At 40.4% G+C, this 19,173-nt stretch overlaps 1 protein-coding gene across 2 annotated transcripts in view; it reads left to right on the forward strand.

Moving 5' to 3' along the window:
- Positions 1–7,000: 7,000 nt before the first annotated feature.
- The window catches only part of MIS18BP1 (MIS18 binding protein 1), a 63,943-nt gene continuing 51,770 nt past the window's right edge, over positions 7,001–19,173 (forward strand). For both annotated transcript variants that reach the window (XM_033188139.1, XM_033188140.1), the window contains exons 1-3: positions 7,001–7,405; positions 14,105–14,738; positions 19,045–19,158. In XM_033188139.1, coding sequence (XP_033044030.1) covers positions 14,195–14,738; positions 19,045–19,158 — 658 coding nt within the window. In that variant the 5' untranslated portion in view covers positions 7,001–7,405; positions 14,105–14,194. The remainder of the gene's footprint in view (positions 7,406–14,104; positions 14,739–19,044; positions 19,159–19,173) is intronic.

Genomic DNA, 19,173 nt, shown 5'->3' on the forward strand with positions numbered 1-19,173 from the left:
ATACAGACTTTACAAAGATCATAAAGAAAAGACACTAAACAAGCAAACAACTATATTTCACAGGAAGCAACAACAACAACAACAACAAATCCTGAGAAGGGAGAAGAATGTGATATCCAGAGTTAGCATATTTTAATATTCAAATGTCCAGTTTCCAGCAAAAACGTTATGAAGCATGCAAAGAAACTAGAAAGTACAGTTTATTTACAGAAGAAATTAATATAAGCTCTCCCTAAGGAAGCACAAACCCTGAACATATTAGACAAAAATTTAAAATCAACTGTCTTAAATATGCTCAGAGAGGTAAAGGAAACCATAGACAAAGAGTTAAAGGAAACCAGAAGAATGATGTCTTAACAATAGAAAATATCAACAAAGATAGAAATTATGAAAAGAAACCAAGTAGAAACTGTGAAGCTGAAAAATACAATAACTGAAATGAAAATCACTACAGGGTTACAATAGCAGATTTGAGCAGGCAGAATAAAGAAAGAGTGAACTTACAACTGTCAACTAAAATCAAAATTATCCAGACTGAGGAGTATAAAGAAAAAAGAATGACCAGGCATGGTGGCTCACACGTGTAATCTCAGCACTGTGGGAGGCTGAGACAGGAGAATCGCTTGAGCCCAGGAGTTCAAGACCATAGTAAAACTCTGTCTTTATAAAAAAATTTTTTTAAAATGTTAGCTGGGCCGGGCACGGTGGCTCAAGCCTGTAATCCCAGCACTTTGGGAAGTCGAGACGGGTGGATCACGAGGTCAGGAGATCGAGACCATCCTGGCTAACACGGTGAAACCCCGTCTCTACTAAAAAATACAAAAACCTAGCCGGGCGACGTGGCGGGCGCCTGTAGTCCCAGCTACTTGGGAGGCTGAGGCAGGAGAATGGCGTGAACCCAGGGAGGCAGAGCTTGCAGTGAGCTGAGATCCGGCCACTGCACTCCAGCCTGGGTGATAGCGAGACTCCGTCTCAAAAAAAAAAAAAAAAAAATGTTAGCTGGGTATCGTGGTATATGTCTGTAGTTTGAGCTACTTGGGAGGCTGAGGTGGAAAGACCTCTTGGGCACAGGAGTTCATGAGGCAGTGAACCGTAATTCTGCTTGTCAGCCTGGGTGACAGAAACAGACTCTGTCTCAAAAATTTTTTAAAAATATGAAAAAAACTGAAGAATAATTATTGGAGTCTTAAAAAATCTATGGGAATAATCAAGAGTACCACTATACACATTACAGGAGTCCCAGAAGGAGAAGAAAAATAAAACAGAGCAAAAAAAATGTTGAAGAAATAACCAAAAACTGCCCAGATTTGGTAAAAGACAGGAACCTATACACCCAAGAATCTCAACAAACTCCAAGAAGGATAACTATAAACAGTTCCACACTGAGACACATTATAATCAAATTGTCAAAAGACAAAGACAAAAAAAAAAATCTTAAAAGCAGTGAGAGGAGAGATTTGTCACATACAAGTGATTCTCTACAATAAGAGCATCTGATTTCTCATCAGAAACTATGTAGGCAAGAAGGCAGTGGGATAACATAGTCAAAGTGCTGAAAGAAAAAGACTATCTACCAAGAATTCTATATTCAGCAAAGTGTCCTTCAAAAATGATGGAGAAATTAAGACATTAGCATGTAAATAAAAGCTGAAGGAGTTTGTCACAAGTAGACCTATACTATAAGAAATACTAAAGGGAGTTCTTCAGGCTTAAATGAAAGAAAACTAGACAGTAACTAAAAGCTCTAAGAAGAAATCAAAAAGTTAGATAAATATAACTACATCAGTAAATACAAAAGCCAAGATGGCTATATTTTTGGTGTGTGGTTCCCCTTTTTTTATATGATTTAAAAGACAAGTACATAAAATAATTACAAATATGTTAATGAACACACGATGTATATAGATGTAATTGGTAATGATAGAAACATACAGGAGAGGACTCAGCTGTTTAGAAGCAGAGTTTTTGTATGCTATTGAAACTAGGCTGGTATCAATTCAAACTAGGGTATTATAGATTTAGGTGGAAGTAACCCAAATGTCAATGGAGGAACAGATAAATAAAATGTGGTACACCCACCCACACACACACACACACACACACACACACACACAAAATATTGACTACTGTCAGCCATAAAAAGGAATCAAGTACTGATCTACAATGTACAATTTTTGAGGTATATAAACCTCAGAAAAAAACTGTGAAGGAAGTTATACATAAAAGGTCCATATTGTAATATTGTATGATTCCATTTATATGAAATATCTAAATATGTAAATTCATAGAGACAGGAAGAAGACTGGTGTTTGCCTAGGACTGTGGGGAGGGGACAAGAGAGAGTGACTGCTTAAAGGGTATGAGATTTCCTTTTAGGATGATAAAAAATGTTTTATAGGTGGTGGTTGCAGAACATTGTGAATGCATTAAATGTCATTGAATTGTGAACTTTAAAATGGTTATTTTAAGTGAATTTTACCTTAGGTTTTTTTTTAATTAAAAGTCCTGACCATGCAGAAACATGAAAATGTTCATATTGTATTATAATCATACACCATAGGCAGCTTTTTTTAAAAAAGAGGAAACAGAAAATAACAGCATGCACTGCACAAAGTAATGTTCAGTAATACTTTTAAAGCTTTTTGTTTTAGTTAATTGTAGCTTTGTATATTTATTAGGTTACAATGTACAATATTTCTTACTGTGGGTTGCAAAAAAAAAAAAAAAATAGAAAGCCCTGAAAATGAAATCCTGCTGCTACACTCTTTTAATTATTCTTCTGTGGCAGGCATGGAAACATGCAATTCTGATCTTTTGTTAAAAAAAAAAAAAAAAAGGTAGTCACTGAGCTGTGAGGAGTGCAGTCAGCTGACAGCCTCTGGCTGCAAAGCCTTTGAGATCTGTTAAAATCTTTGTGCCAAGGCCATGTTCTTCCCAGGCAGCCTCCAGTCTGGTGGATACCAGGGCCTGGCCATGTCTGCCCACTGCAGGACTTCTCTGATAGACAACCCCAAATCTTCCTATTGGGTTAACCAAGACCTTGTCAAATCTCCACTGTAATTTTAGACTGCACCTACCCAATTCCACTTTCATCAATCTTTCCTTTTACAAATGTCAGATCTGTATCAAGATCTGAAGATTTCCCAGGTCCAGTTCTTCTTCCCCTCCTTGGTCTTTCACAGGACCTATTTCTTAATAATCCTCATTCCAATTTGGCATCAGCTTCCTGGGTGATCTGAACTGATATATCCTCAACACTTATCACAATTTGTAATATGATTATGTGTTTGTATATTGTCTCCATCACATAGCAATTTCTTTGGCAGCCTTTTTCACTGAAGGGTCTTCCTCTCATAAAACCTGGATAACTTCCTCATTGACTCCCTCCTTGTACCCTATACAGGGGAGTAGTGGTTTTACTTTGTGCCCTACATAAGGGCACCCAGCTAAGAGCATGAAAGGGCTCTGAAATCCTGTTTCAGGGCTATATCTGCCAAGAGTAGAATTTCTTAACCATGGCACTACTGACATTTTAAAATAGTTAATCCTTTGTAATGTTGGGGGGGCTGTCCCCCCGCCACCATTACACTATGACGTTTAGTAGTGTATATGTCCTCTACCCACAAGATGACACTGGTACCCTCCCTAACTGTGACATTCATACATGTCTCCAAACATTGCCAATTGTCCCAAGGGGGGCAAAACTTTTCCTGCTTAAGAACCCTTGGCCTTGATGAAACAGCATTTTTCTACTTTCTCCAAAAGTGTCATATGGTCAGTTAGTAGTCCTGCTACAACTTTCCATGGTCCTGGGAACTCCTCCAGGCTAAGCAGCCCCAGATGCCTTGATAGCAACTCGCACACAGCGTGAAGCTTTCTGTCTCTTCCTTTTATATCCCTTTTTTTGGACCCTACATGGGTGTCTGCATGTGTTCCCATGAAGTATAGGCCTAGGATGGGACAGATTATCCCAGGTGGCTGTGAACTGCAAATCCATTTCCAACCATTTTCTCATTACAGTCTCCCCTGCAAGCAGACAGAAACTTAAAGGAGGGCCAATCCAGGGCAGCATTGACACTGCCTTTGTTGGCCGGGCGCGGTGGCTCAAGCCTGTAATCCCAGCACTTTGGGAGGCCGAGACAGGTGGATCACGAGGTCAGGAGATCGAGACCATCCTGGCTAACATGGTGAAACCCCGTCTCTACTAAAAAAATACAAAAAACTAGCCGGGTGAGGTGGCAGGCGCCTGTAGTCCCAGCTACTTGGGAGGCTGAGGCAGGAGAATGGCGTGAACCCGGGAGGCGGAGCTTGTAGTGAGCTGAGATCCGGCCACTGCATTCCAGCCTGGGCAACAGAGCGAGACTCTGTCTCAAAAAAAAAAGAAACTGCCTTTGCAAAATTATGGCTGAAACAGTGAAAGAAATATAACTTAACTGACTCCTTCTTGCTTCTAACCTCCAAGCTGTCCTTATTCATTCCTGAGTGTAGGTTGAACTAACTTTGGGAGAAACTTAGTTTGTAATCTATAAACAAAGACAGTAATAGCCCTTTCCCAAAGCAGACCTCCTTCTTGCCTGGAGACTAGATTGCCTTTGTAGAACTAACAATAGCCACAATATTAGAAACTATGGTTTAGGAGTCACGCAGCTAGAGGCTACAAGATTCTGACCTTCCTCAAACTGCTCCTAAGATCAGTGCTTGAGATATTTTTCAGACCCAGCACACGGGATCAGCTGGCGCCACCCAGATCAATAAACTAGCTCATCTGATTTTGTGACCCCCCGAACCAGGAACTGACTCAGTGCAAGAAAACAATTTCTACTCACTATGATTTCATCCCTGACCAATCAGCACTCCAGTTCACTGGGTTCCCCCCACCAAATTATCCTCCAAAACTCTGATCCCCAAAAGCTCAGGGGAGACTGATTTGAGTAATAATAAAACACTAGTCTCCTGCACAGCCAGCTCCATATCAATTACTCTTTCTCCATTGCAATTCCCTTGTCTTGAATCTGCTCTCTAGGGAGCAGGCAAGGTGAATCCCTTGGGCAGTTACAGCATGTTGCCATTAAGGGACAGATAAACTGTAGCTTGGCCTCTAGGCCTTCTCATCACACTTTGTTATCCACAAACTGTTTAATCCAGTTTTGTTTGGAAAATTACTAGTCATCTTATGTAAATTCCTGCGGCCATTCACATTGGGGCATACTACATACTATATACTACTTCCTTCTTACATGAGAAGTGGTCAATTAAAAAAAAGTGTGCATTTCTGAGTACCTGCCGTTAATACTTCAGGGTTCCTATTTTGCCTAAACTTGTGAGCCATGGCCATCTTCATCAGGCACAGAAACCTCTTACACCTCAATTTCAGGTGCTTTGAAATCTGAATGACCATCCCTTCAAACTTCCCCTATCAAAGTATATTTCACACATGCCATTTAACCTGTTTTAAGGCGGGTTCCCACAAAACTACTGCAAATCCATGTCCAATCATTTTCTCATTATGGTGTACAAGAAAGAAACTTCATTTTATCCAGGTAAGTTTGCTTCCTTTCCCCCTACCTCCAACTGTTGCTTTTCCTTACTTGCATTCATGTGGATGTTTTAAATTTATATTTTGGATTTTCATTATTCAGCGTGTACAAAATTCAGATGTGTAATACCTAACCTTGTTTTTTACTTTGTTTTTACAATCACCTAGCCTTGTTTCCACATGATAAGCTCTCCCTTAGCTAAGAAGGCTGGATGAACTCCATTTGGCTTCGTCATTTGCAAGGCTTCAAGGACTCCTTACCCATCCCCTTCCTCTGGCCAAGAATTTCGACCTTTAGCCATCTCTCGGTCGCCGGCTAATAAAGGACTCTTAAATTTGTCTCAAAGTGTGGCATTTCTCTAACTCACTCGGGTACAATAGATGCAGGATTTAGAAGGGATTGCAAAAATCACTTAAAAAAAAATCAATCCATTACAACCTTTTCAGTAAAGCCTCTTAATGGGGAAATGTGGTATGTGACTAGGAAGTTGAGTAATTTTCTTAGATGAAAGTATAAAATAAAAAGAAGCTCTCATCACAAATGTGGATGGGGGGAAGAGGACAGACTTCATGCAGGACTGGAGTTGAACAGGGTTCAGGGATGAAAACACACCTTACTACCCTCGCTTCCCCTTCTCTACTTTCAAGACTGCACCAATGTGCCCTATACAAGGCGAAGGATACACCCGGTTACTCCGCAGTGATTATAGCGGAGATTCACTGGGTGCAGCCTAAGGCGGGACGCAGTCTGGGGGCCACCGTCACAAGCTGCACGCAGCAACCTACAGTTGTTGAAATTAATGTTTCTAGAATGTGAGGTGATTAAAAAAAAAATTAATCACTTCCTGGCCCAGCGCGGTTGCTTGCCTGTAATCTTAGCACTTTGGGAGGCCAAGATGGGAGGATCGCTTAGAATCCAGGAGTTGGAGACGAGCCCAGGCAACATGGCGAGACCTCCTCTCTAAAAAATAAAAATTAGCCAAGCATGGTCGCGCACGCCTGTAGTTCCAGCCACTCGGAAGCTGAGGTGGAAAGATCCCTTGGAGTTCCAGGCTGCAGTGAGCCGTTATTGCGCCACTCCACTCAGGCCTGGGCGACAGAGCGAGAACCTATCCCCCATGCCCCAAAATATCACACTTCTTGAGGGAATGGTTCAAACTAAACATCCCACTTTGTGCGTAACTTTACATTCAATCCATCATCCCCTCAAGAACAAAATGTTCTTTCTCCCCCTCAAACATGGAGGGCAGAAAAACAAACGTTTTCTCAAACCCACCGAGCACGCTGTTTTCCCGAGACGGAAGAGACGGATAACAGCCGCTACTGCGCACAGCCTAGTGGGGGAGGACGGCAGCTAGGAAGGGCCAAACTTGGCCGCAGCAGCGCCGGAGCGCGCTCGCGGCCCACTGCGAGCGACGTCAGCCTTGCCCCGGCAGAGCTTCACGGGAGGAAAGGCGGGATTCAGGGTGGGCGGGTGCCTTGCGAAGACGAAACGAACTTTGAGGAAAACTAGAGGATCTCGCCCCCTGCCCGTGACAGCTTAGGGTCGCCTACTTTTTGTGGACACACTACCGTCCACGGAGTGCGGAGGCCGCCTGCAGTTTTCTAGCGTCCCTGTGAGACGCACGGTGGCGCATCCCCGAGAGTGCCAATCCCGGGCTGACTGGAGGGCGGGCTCTTCAAATTTGAATTGCGGAAGTGTTGTGTGAGAGTATCTCGCGGAGGGGGTAAGCGTCGCTTGGTGTCCGGCCGCCGCGGGCAGGGACCACCGTGGGCCTGAGGCGCGAGTCGGGCGGTGTCCGGCCTTCCCTCCGCGCGGAGCCGAGCCGGGACTGCGGCAATCTGTCCCTGCCAGGCCCTTCACCCAAGGTACGTCCTCCCGCGCCCTCCGCTAGCCTCTTGCCGCGGGTCCTCGCCGATGGTGGGCGTCCTGCCCTTAAGCGTGTCGGCTCACGCAGTTTTTTTTTTTTTTTTTTTTTTTTTTTTTTTTTTTGAGATGGAGTCTCGCTCTGCCGCCCAGGCTGGAGTGCAGTGGCCGGATCTCAGCTCACTGCAAGCTCCGCCTCCCGGGTTCACGCCATTCTCCTGCCTCAGCCTCCCGAGTAGCTGGGACTACAGGCGCCCGCCACGTCGCCCGGCTAGTTTTTTGTATTTTTTAGTAGAGACGGGGTTTCACCGTGTTAGCCAGGATGGTCTCGATCTCCTGACCTCGTGATTCGCCCATCTCGGCCTCCCAAAGTGCTGGGATTACAGGCTTGAGCCACCGCGCCCGGCCTCACGCAGTTTTTTTAATTAATTAATTAATTAATTTATTTATTTATTTATAGATTTCTGGCTTTGGTACTGATTTTACAGGTTCGCACTCGATGTTCACTTGTTGCGTGTCTACTGTACTTAAGAGAGTAGAACACGATTGCTCAGATTTATTTCGATGGTGAGCGTTCTAGGTCTTTGTTCTAAAATAACTTTTTTTTTTTTTTTTTTTTTAGAATACCAAGTGGGAAAATTATATGCCTCACTACCCAAGTCTTCCCCTTGGGACCCCAGGACCCACAGGGCTATAGAAGCAATTGATCATTCAGCTTATGTTTTCTTCTGGTTAAATTGCATGCTTGTTGCAAACAGCTTTAGATGTTAATAAAATTATTTAGAAAATGGTCGGGCGCAGTAACTCACGCCTGTGATCCCAGCACTTTGGGAGGTCGAGGCGGGTGGTCTTTGAGCTCAGGAGTTCAAGAAAATGGTAGGCCGCTTCACCCTGCCTTCGAAGATAATCACTGTTTACAATTTGGTTCACTGCTTCCAGAGTTTTTCTCTATGCTTGTTTGTGTTTTATTTATTTATTTAAATTGTTTTACACAAATGCAATTATATGTTGTTACTTTCTTTTTCAATTTAATATTTCTTGGACGCTTTTCCGTGTAAGCACATGTATATATATTTATTGAATACATAGAGTAAATTGTATGGATGTGTGGAATTTATTTTGTCCTTTATTGGTAGACATCTGGGTTGTTTAATTTCATTTTAGGCTGCAGGTACTGCAGCATGAACTTCCCTGTTTGGTGGCTGTGTAGACTATGCTGCCTTTTGGTAAAGAACTTAAGCTATGGAGTCGGGTAGAATCGGATCCTATTTCTCACTTACTGTCAAGTGACCTTGGTCAGGTTACTTAACCACCTTATACCTTAATTCCTCTTTTTTCAAATTGGTAGTAATAACAGTACTTAACTCTTTCGAGTTAAGCTGTTAGATTATATAGTGACTGGCATGTAAATATTCAGTAAATATCGACTATTATGATACATATATATTTGCATTCTTATGCAGATGTTTCTATAAGAAAAAACGTTAGAAGTGGAATTCCCGTGTCAATAGTATGCAAACTTGCATTTTGAAATTAATCTTTACCAATATGATATGAAAAAAATCACTGTTTTAGTTTGCATTTCCATTTATGAGTAAAATTAGGTGTCACTTGACTCGTTTGTTGGCCTTTTTGTATTCTATTAATTGCCTTTCATGTCCCGTGACGGTTTTCTGTTTTGTACATTTTTTAAAGTTGATTTATTAGGTCTCTTTGAATGTTATGTAAATTAGCACTTTGTCATATGTGCTGAGTATTTTTTTCAAGTGTATCATTTGCCTGTTAAAATTCTATTTTTCCCCTAATTCTGTGTCCCAGTTTTGGTTAGTGTGCTCTGGGATTTTTGACCCATTCCATAGTAATAGTTATTATTACTGCTACCACTACAGTAAATTCTTACAAGAACTCTCCGTGTCTTTTTGGAAGGAGGAGGAGGAGTAGTTATATTCAGGATCATATACATAATTGTTTAGCTTCAGTTCTGTGTTTATATGTGTCACTTGTAACTGACTGTCATATATTCTGAGAAGTACATTCTCAGGAAATTTTTTCATTGTGCCAGTATCATAGAGTGTACTTATAAAAACCCAGGCTATACGTTATAACCTATTGCTTCTAGGCTTCAAACCTGTACAGCATGTTACTTTACTGAATATTGTTGGCAGTTGTAACATAATGATAAGTATTTGTGTATCTAAACATACCGAAATATACAAAAGGTACAGTAAAAATAAGTTAAAAAAAGGGTACACCAAAATAATCTTATGAGTTTGATGTCATTATGCAGTGCATCACTGTACTACAAATGCTTATGGCCAGAATTTTTTTTTTTTTTTTTTGGGGGGGGGGACAGAGTCTTGCTGGAGTGCACTGGTGCGATCTCCGCTCACTGCAAGCTTCGCCTCCCGGGTTCACGCCATTCTCCTGCCTCAGCCTCCCCAGTAGCTGGTACTACAGGCGTGTGGCACCATGCCTGGCTAACTTTTTGTATTTTTAGTAGAGACGGGGTTTCACCGTGTTAGCCAGGATGGTCTCCATCTCCTGACCTCGTGGTCCGCCCCCCTCGGCCTCCCAAAGTGCTGGGATTACAGGCGTGAGCCACCACGCCCGACCTGGCCAGCCCTTTCATCCAATGGTTTTCCCATTCCCGTGTCTTTATGTTGAAAACAACTTTTTTCCCCCAGTACATAAGCATTTGTCAGTTTTTAGAATAAGTTTTAAGGATTAGATTTTCCAAACAACTTTAAGCAGTTAATGAAAATGGAAACATACTTTCTCCAGTCTGAGAGGAACTAACCATTTCTTGTTGCTGACCTCCATCTGTTAGGTCAACAAATGTGCTTGGCTTCAGGACAGGCTGTTCTTTCCTCCACTTGAGGGATGCCAGTTGTTAAATCTCCACTAATGTCTGTTTTTCATCAGAGGCTGATTTCTTTGTTTTGCTCTTTTGACTAGGAAGGAAATGGAGCTTCAGATCTGACCTGCATGGATTATCTAGACCCAGTGGTGTTCTTGTTTATGTATTCTGCAAAGCCTCTGTGGTCAGAGGAAATTGTAGATGATTTTTTTTTTTTTTTTTTTTTTTAGTTTTACAAGACTGTATATATTTTCTATTTATATTCCTCTTGTCCCGTTTTTCATATACATTATATCATCTGATTTTATTATGTCTCATATTTTATTTGTGAGATTTCTTTTTTTTTTTAGTTGTCATGTCTCCTTTTTATTATTATTATTATTATTATTATACTTCAAGTTCTAGGGTACATGTGCATAACATGCAGGTTTGTTACATATGTATACTTGTGCCATGTTGGTGTGCTGCACCCCTCAACTCGTCAGCACCCATCAATTCGTCATTTACATCAGGTATAACTCCCAGTGCAATCCCTCCCCCCTCCCCCCTCCCCATGATAGGCCCTGGTGTGTGATGTTCCCTTTCCCCAGTCCAAGTGATCTCATTGTTCTGCACACGTATGTTTATTGCGGCACTATTCACGATAGCAAAGACTTGGAATCAACCCAAATGTCCATCAGTGACAGACTGGATTAAGAAAATGTGGCACATATACACCATGGAATACTATGCAGCCATAAAAAAGGATGAGTTTGTGTCCTTTGTAGGGACATGGATGCAGCTGGAAACCATCATTCTTAGCAAACTATCACAAGAACAGAAAACCAAACACGGCATGTTCTCACTCATTGGTGGGAACTGAACCATGATTTTTTTTCTCTGCATTCTGTCTTTAACAAACCACTGGCAAATACTGACTGCTTTTTTTTGGCTTATATTGAGTTGCTATTTATCACATGGTGAGAGAAAGGTCTCCTAGAGCAACTTTCTGTGTCTTTGGGAGGGGAAGTGGAATTTGAGGATTTTTCAGAATCTTGGCTACTCACCTTTATCCTACTACTTGCCTGAATTGGAGGCAGGGACATTAGGAAACAGTAAGCTCTGTTTGGTTCTTGTAACCTTTCAGTGTGACCACAATTATCTGACTTTAAATGAAGACAGTTCTGCATGTCCATTACAGACTGGTTCTGTTTTCAGTGCTGCTCGCTTATTTGCAGTTTTTACTTTCTGTTAAGCGTCTCATTAGGCTGAGGAATTTAGATTGTGTAAACCTGAACATTCTTTGTCGTTTTGCTTTGCAATTTTCCAGTTTATTATTATTATTATTATTATTTTGAGACAGAGTCTCACTCTGTCACCCAGGCTGGAGTGCAGTGGTAGTATGATCTCAGCTCACTGCAACCTCCGTCTCCTGGGTTCAAGTGATTCTAATGCCTCAGCCTCCTGAGTAGCTGGGACTACAGGCATGTGCCACCACATCCAGCTAATTTTTGCATTGTTAGTAAAGACGGGGTTTCACTGTGTTGGCCAGGCTGGTCTTGAACTCCTGACCTCAAGTGATCCTCCTGCCTTGGCCTCCCAAAGTGCTGGGATTACAAGCATGAGCCACCGTGCTCAGCCGAGTTTATTCGTTTTTTATTTTGAGAGATTGTATAGCTTTATTGCCTTTCTTTGAAATGAACAGCTAAGCCAGCATGGTGGCTCACACCTGTACTCCCAGCACTTGTGGGAGGCTGAATCAGGAGGATCACTTGAGCCCAGGAGTTCAAGACCAGCCTGGGCAACATAGGGAAACCCTGTCTCTATAAAAAAAACATAAAAAAACATAGCTCAGGTGGTTCATGCTTGTAATCCCAGCACTTTGGGAGGCTGAGGCAAGTGAATCACCTGAGGTCAGGAGTTAGAGACCAGCCTGACCAATATGGTGAAACCCCGTCCTACTGAAAATACAAAAATCAGCCGGGTGTGGTGGCATGCGCCTGTGATCCCAGCTACTTGGGAAGCTGAGACAGGAGAATTGCTTGAACCCACGTGGTGGAGATTGCAGTGAGCCAAGATCACATCACCGCACTCCAGCCTGGGCGATAGAGCGAGACTCCCCCTCAAAAACAAAACAAATAAGCAAAAAAAGAAAAAAGAAAACATAGCAAAGGTGCAGTGGCACACACTTGTGGTCCCAGCTACTCTGGAGGCGAAGGTAGGAGGATTGCTTGAGCCCAGATTTCGAGGTTGCAGGGAGCCCTGATCACACCACTGTACTCCAGCCTGGGTGACAGAGACACTGTCCCAAAAATAAAACAGAAATGAAGTGAACAGCTAATATTATAACTTCCCAGTACAGAACTCCTGGAACTAGCACATCATAAACATATACATGCATGCATTAATATGTATTTGCAGGATTCATATTCTGTGGAAGAATTACAGTGGTTTTTAGGAGCTCCAGACTCCCAAGATAGCCTTCTTTGTTGACTGTTGTAATTTAGGGATATTTTCCTTCTTTTTTTCTCTGTTATCATAAATTATTGGATTAAATAATACTTTTTACATTAATTGCTTATTTCTCACAGAAGTAGTTGTAATAAAGATACTTGATTTTTTTGGTCTGGCTATGTTAGAATTTTCTGTGATAGGTTTTTTTATGTTTATATGATGTTAACTAATTGGAATAGTTATAAATTCAGCTATAAGAGATGCTGTAAATCTAGACTAGTAAGTTCCAGGGTCCTTGGATTGAAATATTTTATTTATTTACCAAATATTAGTTAATGCAACTATATGGTTCCTTACCTAGAACCTTAATTTCTAGGTGTGAATAACAAAATGTATACATAAGAAACAAGTTGCAGCCGGGCTCAGTGGCTCACGCCTATAATCCCAGCACTCTGGGAGGCCGAAATGGGCGGATCACCTGAACTCAGGAGTTTGAGACCAACCAGCCTGACCAACATGGAGAAACCCCGTCTCTACTAAAAATACAAAATTAGCCAAGTGTGGTGGTGCATACGTATAAATCCAGCTACTCGGGAGGCTGAGGCAGGAGAATTTCTGGAACCTGGGAGGCAGAGGTTGTGGTGAGCTGAGATCCCGCCATTGCACTCCAGCCTGGGCAACAAGAGGGAAACTCCGTCTCAAAAAAAAAAAAAGAAAGAAAGAAAGAAACAAGGCTAAAACTATGTAAACTGAAGTACAGTATTTCTGCTAAAAATTCTAAATAGCACTACATTAAAAGAAATGAAAATGAAAATAATTTACCATTTATTTGAGGATTTTTCAGCTAAGACCTTAAAATATAAATGCTCTAGAGCATAAAAAATCGGGATTGGGTATTATTAAATAATTGAATAGTTTTTTTTAGCTTTTATTAGACTAGATCATTGTAGTTGCTGCCTTAAAATATAACTGCCTAAAGGGAAAAATTATATTTGTGGAACTTTATCTTTTGTAATCTAATGTATTGCCATTTGCATGTATCTTTTATTTCATTTTGTGTTGTTTTATTTTATTTTATTTTGAGACGAGGTCTTGCTCTGTCACCCGGGCTGCAGTGCAGTGGCACAATCATGACTCCCTGCAGCCATGACCTCTCAGGCTCAAGTGATCCTCCCTGCTCAGCCTCCCAAGTAGCTAGTACTACAAGTGTGTACACCATCACACCCAGCTCTTTTGTTAAGGAGACTTTAATAAAAATAAAATCTTAGTCTGATTTGTGAGCTATAGATTATCTAGTATTGTTATGAACCAGTTAAACATTTTAATTAGTATAATGTTGTGGAAAGCAAATAAACTTTAAACATTTTCTGCACCAAAGCGTGATAAAGGCTGATTTTACATTGAACTACAGGTTTCTGTGGATCGCTTCTGAAGTTCTTATGAAAATTGTGCTTAAGTGAATTTTCTGTTAGAAGAACTTGGTTGCTACTGCCTTGTCAAGATGATTGCAACACCTTTGAAACATTCAAGAATTTACTTACCTCCAGAGACATCTTCTCAAAGGAGAAATCTGCCCATGGATGCAATATTTTTTGACAGCATTCCTTCAGGCACACTTACTCCTGTAAAAGATTTGGTGAAATATCAGAACTCCTCTTTAAAATCGAATGACCATAAAAAGAATCAGTTCCTAAAAATGACCACTTTTAACAATAAAAATATATTTCAATCAACTATGCTAACAGAGGCTACTACCTCTAACTGTTCTCTTGATATCAGTGCTATAAAGCCCAACAAGGATGGATTAAAAAATAAAGCAAACTATGAATCACCGGGAAAAATATTTCAAAGAATGAAAGAAAAAGTACTGCGTGACAAGCAAGAACAGCCACCAAGAAACAGTAGTTTGTTGGAACCACAGAAAAGTGGAAATAGTGAAACCTTCACTCCTAACAGAGTTGAAAAAAAAAAATTGCAGCATACCTACCTATGTGAAGAAAAGGAAAACAACAAATCATTCCAGTCAGATAACAGTTCACTAAGAGGTTAGTTTTATGTGTTAGCTAAAAAGCTGTAATGTCTTAAGTGTTTAATGTTTCAGACACTGTTTTTGGTACTCAGAATATAGCAGTGAACAAAATGGACAAAAATCCTTGCCCTTGTGTCTCACATGCACGTTGTGGGAAGACATAATTAACATATTAAATAAGTAATTTTTATGGCATAGTAGAAGAGGAAAAGTGGAAAGAGAAAAAGCAGAATTAGGATAATGGGAAGAGTTGGAGGGGTATGTAATTTTCAGTGGGGTGGTCAGAGTAAGCTTCAATAATTTGAATTTGGGAATTTGAGCCCACAAAATTGAATGTGATGATAGATACGTGTATCTTGAGGAATGGGGAAAGATGATCTAGGCACCTGTTACAAATGCCTTGAAATCAGGCCAGGCGCAGTGGCTCAAGCCTGTAATCCCAGCACTTTGGGAGGCCGAGATGGGCGGATCACAAGGTCAGGAGATCGAGACCATCCTGGCTAACACGGTGAAACCCCGTCTCTACTAAAAAATACAAAAAACTAGCCGGGCGAGGTGGCGGGCGCCTGTAGTCCCAGCTACTCAGGAGGCTGAGGCAGGAGAATGGCATAAACCCGAAAGGCGCAGCTTGCAGTGAGCTGAGATCCGGCCACTGCACTCCAGTTTGGGCGACAAAGCGAGACTCCGTCTCTAAAAAAAAAAAAACAAACAAATGCCTTGAAATCGCATTCCTGACATGTTGAAGGACTAGCTATAAAGTTAGTGTGTCATGGAGTGAGTAGATAGAGCTCAGGAGGAAGGGATAAATAAGAGTGGGTCAGATAATATAAGGGCTTTATAGATAAATGTAAGAGTTTTGGCTTTTACTGTGAGCAGAATAAGCCATTGGAGGGTTTTGAGCATGTGAATGACAAGATCTGACTTATGAGGTTTTTGTTGTTGTTTTTTAATTAACCATTGTGTACAATGACTTATGTTTTTAAAATATCATTCTGGCTGTTCTGAAATAGAGTTACTGCAGTAAGTCAGATGACAGCCAGTGTTGGCTTGGTTCAGGTGTTAGTAGTGCAGATAGTAAATGTACAGATAGTAAATGGCTGGACTCTTGACTGTGTTTTGAAGGTAGAGCCAATAGGATTAGCTCATAGATTGGGTGTAGAATGTAAAATAAAAAGATATAAAGGATAGCTCCAGGGTGTTTTTTTGTTTTATGTTTTTGGTTGTGGCCTAAGCAACCAGGAGGATGATTTAACTGAGGGAGGAATGGAGTATGGGCTTATTAATATTTTGTTATGTTAATTTTGATAATCTCTATTAAAAATCTAAATTTAGGTATTAGGGTGTTGTAAAAAACTAGTTGGAATTTAGGGAATTGATCAAGGTGAGAAAAGTACATTGGGGCATCATTAGCACCTAAATGGTGTTTTAAAAGCAATGAGATTAGATGAGGTCATCAAGGAGTAAGTGTAGAAAGAGAAAACATTCAAGATCTGGGTCCTGGGGTACTCCAGCATTTGGAAGGTAGAAGAAAGAGTAGAAAGGCTGGCCGGGTACCGTGGCTCACGCCTATAATCCCATCACTTTGGGAGGCTGAGGCAGGAGAATCACCTAAGGTCGGGGGTTCAAGACCAGCCAGACCAACACGGAGAAACCCCATCTTTACTAAAAATACAAAATTAGCCAGGCATGGTGGCGCATGCCTGTAATCCCAGCTACTCGGGAGGCCGAGGCAGGAGAATCGCTTGAACCCGGGAAGCGGAGGTTGTGGTGAGCTGAGATCATGCCATTGCACTCCAGTCTGGGCAACAAGAGCAAAACTCCAGCTCAAAAAAAAAAAAAAAAAAAAAAGGGTAAAAAGAAAAGAGTAGAAAGGCCACTGAGAAGATGGTGAGGAAGAAGGAAAACCAGGAGAGTGATACTGTGAAAGCCAAGAGAATGAAATACTTTAAGGTGGGAGTTGACAGCTGTCTGATGCTCCTAATTGGTCAAGTAGGCTGAGATTCTGCTGTTCGATTTAGCAACGTGAAGGTCATTGGTGACTTTGATGGAGGGCGGCTTTGGTGGAATGATAGCAGTGAAAACATTGCGTGAAAGGGTTCAAGAGAGAATGTGACAAGAGGAATTGGCAATAGTGAACATAAAAAGCCTTTTTTTTGAGGGTTGCAAAGAAATAATGGCAAGTGTAGTTTAAGGTTTTATAATTTTTAGTACTTGGTGAAATGCAGCATTTTTATATGCTGTTGGGAATAATGAAGTAGGAAGAAAAAAATTGAAATTGCTAGTATGATGCCCTTCAGTAGTTGAGAGGAAATATAATCCAATGCATCATGAGAGGTTTGATCAGAACACAAACAGACCAATTGTTAACAGAAAAGAAAGACATTTACACAGATGTTGGTGGGTTTTTATTGTATGACTTCACAAATAATCTGAAATAAGAAGTAAACTTCATCAGCTGAAGTTTGAGGAGGTAGAGGTTTGAATAGTTTGGGAGAGGCCTAAATTTGATTTCCTTGGTAACGCAGAAGATATGTTTAAGATTTGTGGACATGAATTGAAAATGGAACCAGTAAATATGGCTGTGAGTTTTCCTTAGCTCTGTTTAGGTGCTAAGGTGCTGGTGTAGAATAGGGAGGGAGCTGGATTTAACCTGGTTGTAATTTTGCCAAATAGAATGAAGTGACAGAAGGACAAAGGAGGGTGTGTGTGAAGGAGTCACGATGAAATTTAAGCTGATTAATGAGGGCAAAGGATCTGAAGGAGATGAGGGATTGTGAAGTGTACATTTTGTTTGGATAATCACTGGATTTGAGAGAATGATCTGGAAAGATGACACTACAACAATTGAAATTGAGATTTTAATGAGTTTCAGTCATTGATAATGAAAGATATTTTACTTGTATTATCTCTTTTAATCCTTTCAACAAACACTATGGGTAGATACCCATTAGTGGTCTATAAATGGGGATTATAAAGAGAGTAAGTCCGCTTGCTCTATGTCTCATAGGTAACAAGTGATAAGTTGATAATTGAGTATAGGTATCTCTTAGCAAGCCCGTGCTCTAAACCACTACACAGTAGATTGTGGGTATACTGTTGCATTTCCAAGACAGTAACATATTCTAACACAGAGTTTTCTAAGGGAATTTGGGGGTAGAAGTAGGGAGACTCACAGTCATCTATTTCTCATATAGCCTGGAAGAAAAGGAAGAAGCAAATGAAATAATGTATATTAAAGTGTTCAAATATAATAAGGTAGCATTTGAGAGTAAGAAATACCTGAGTATTTTGAGAATCTGGTGACCCTTTCCCCCAGATAATATAAACACAAATACAAATACAGATTTTGTATATACTTTTAGAAACCTTTTAGAGAGTCTGCATGAACCTGGGACTCCCACATAAGTGGATAAATATAACTTGTTGCATTTGATTGAATTACTACTGAATTGCCTTGCCATTTCCAGTAGAATGAGTTAAAGATATAGAAACTTACTGTTTCTTTTTGTGACACGTTGTTATAATGAAATCTTTATGTTAAGATTTCTGAGACCAAAGTGCCATACTTATTAAAACATAGTCACTACCAGTCTTTTCAAGTATAAGATTTAAAATTAAACATATAAGATAATTCTCAGGCTCAAATTTTAAGTCTATTATCATCCCCTTTTTGTGTGAAAGAAACTACATTCCAGAAACATTAAACTTTAAAGATCTAGGAGGTAAAGCAGAATAAAATGTAAGCAGTGCTATTAGTTCTTATTTGTCTAGTTGAGAAACCTACAACTTGTGAGCATTTGAAGACCTACTAAAAATTGTCTAAAGGATATAAATTATGGCTGAGTCTGCTGTTGCGTCTCAACATTTTAATTTTTAAGGAGTAAGTTACAACTCTTCGACTGTGTTTCATACTTTAGAAATTCACAGCAACCAGAAACAGAATCAAAATTTTCAAGACTGGGTGAAACTTTATATTGTAATCTTAACATATACATATCCAATTTGTGGCAGCACCAGAATTCCAGATCTCTAGGTTTCTAAGTCTAATACTTTTGTCTAGAGCTGGCGGGTTGTGTCTTGGAGAAGGTTTTAAAAAATTCTTCCTCACCGTAATGTTGGTATAGAGAATGGGGTAAAGGTATTAGAAGATAATACAGCCAAAAATATAAAAATATATGTAACTGTCATATATTGTGAAAGTACTATAATGGTCTGATCATTACTAAATCTAAGTGTCTTTATTTCAAGAATTTTAAAATATGTTTTTTTCTTAGTGACTAATACAATTCAACTTCTTCTTTCTTTAAAAAATAAAACCTTAGCCTCGGTCCAAGGAGTTCCTCTAGAATCATCAAATAATAATATTTTCCTCCCAGTCAAACAAAAGATTCAGTGCCAGCAGGAAAAGAAAGCACCACTGCACAATTTAACTTACGGTAAACTATTTTTGG

Source organism: Trachypithecus francoisi, unplaced genomic scaffold, assembly GCF_009764315.1.
Source record: "Trachypithecus francoisi isolate TF-2019V2 unplaced genomic scaffold, Tfra_2.0 Lachesis_group3, whole genome shotgun sequence".
Classification (NCBI taxonomy): domain Eukaryota; kingdom Metazoa; phylum Chordata; class Mammalia; order Primates; family Cercopithecidae; genus Trachypithecus; species Trachypithecus francoisi.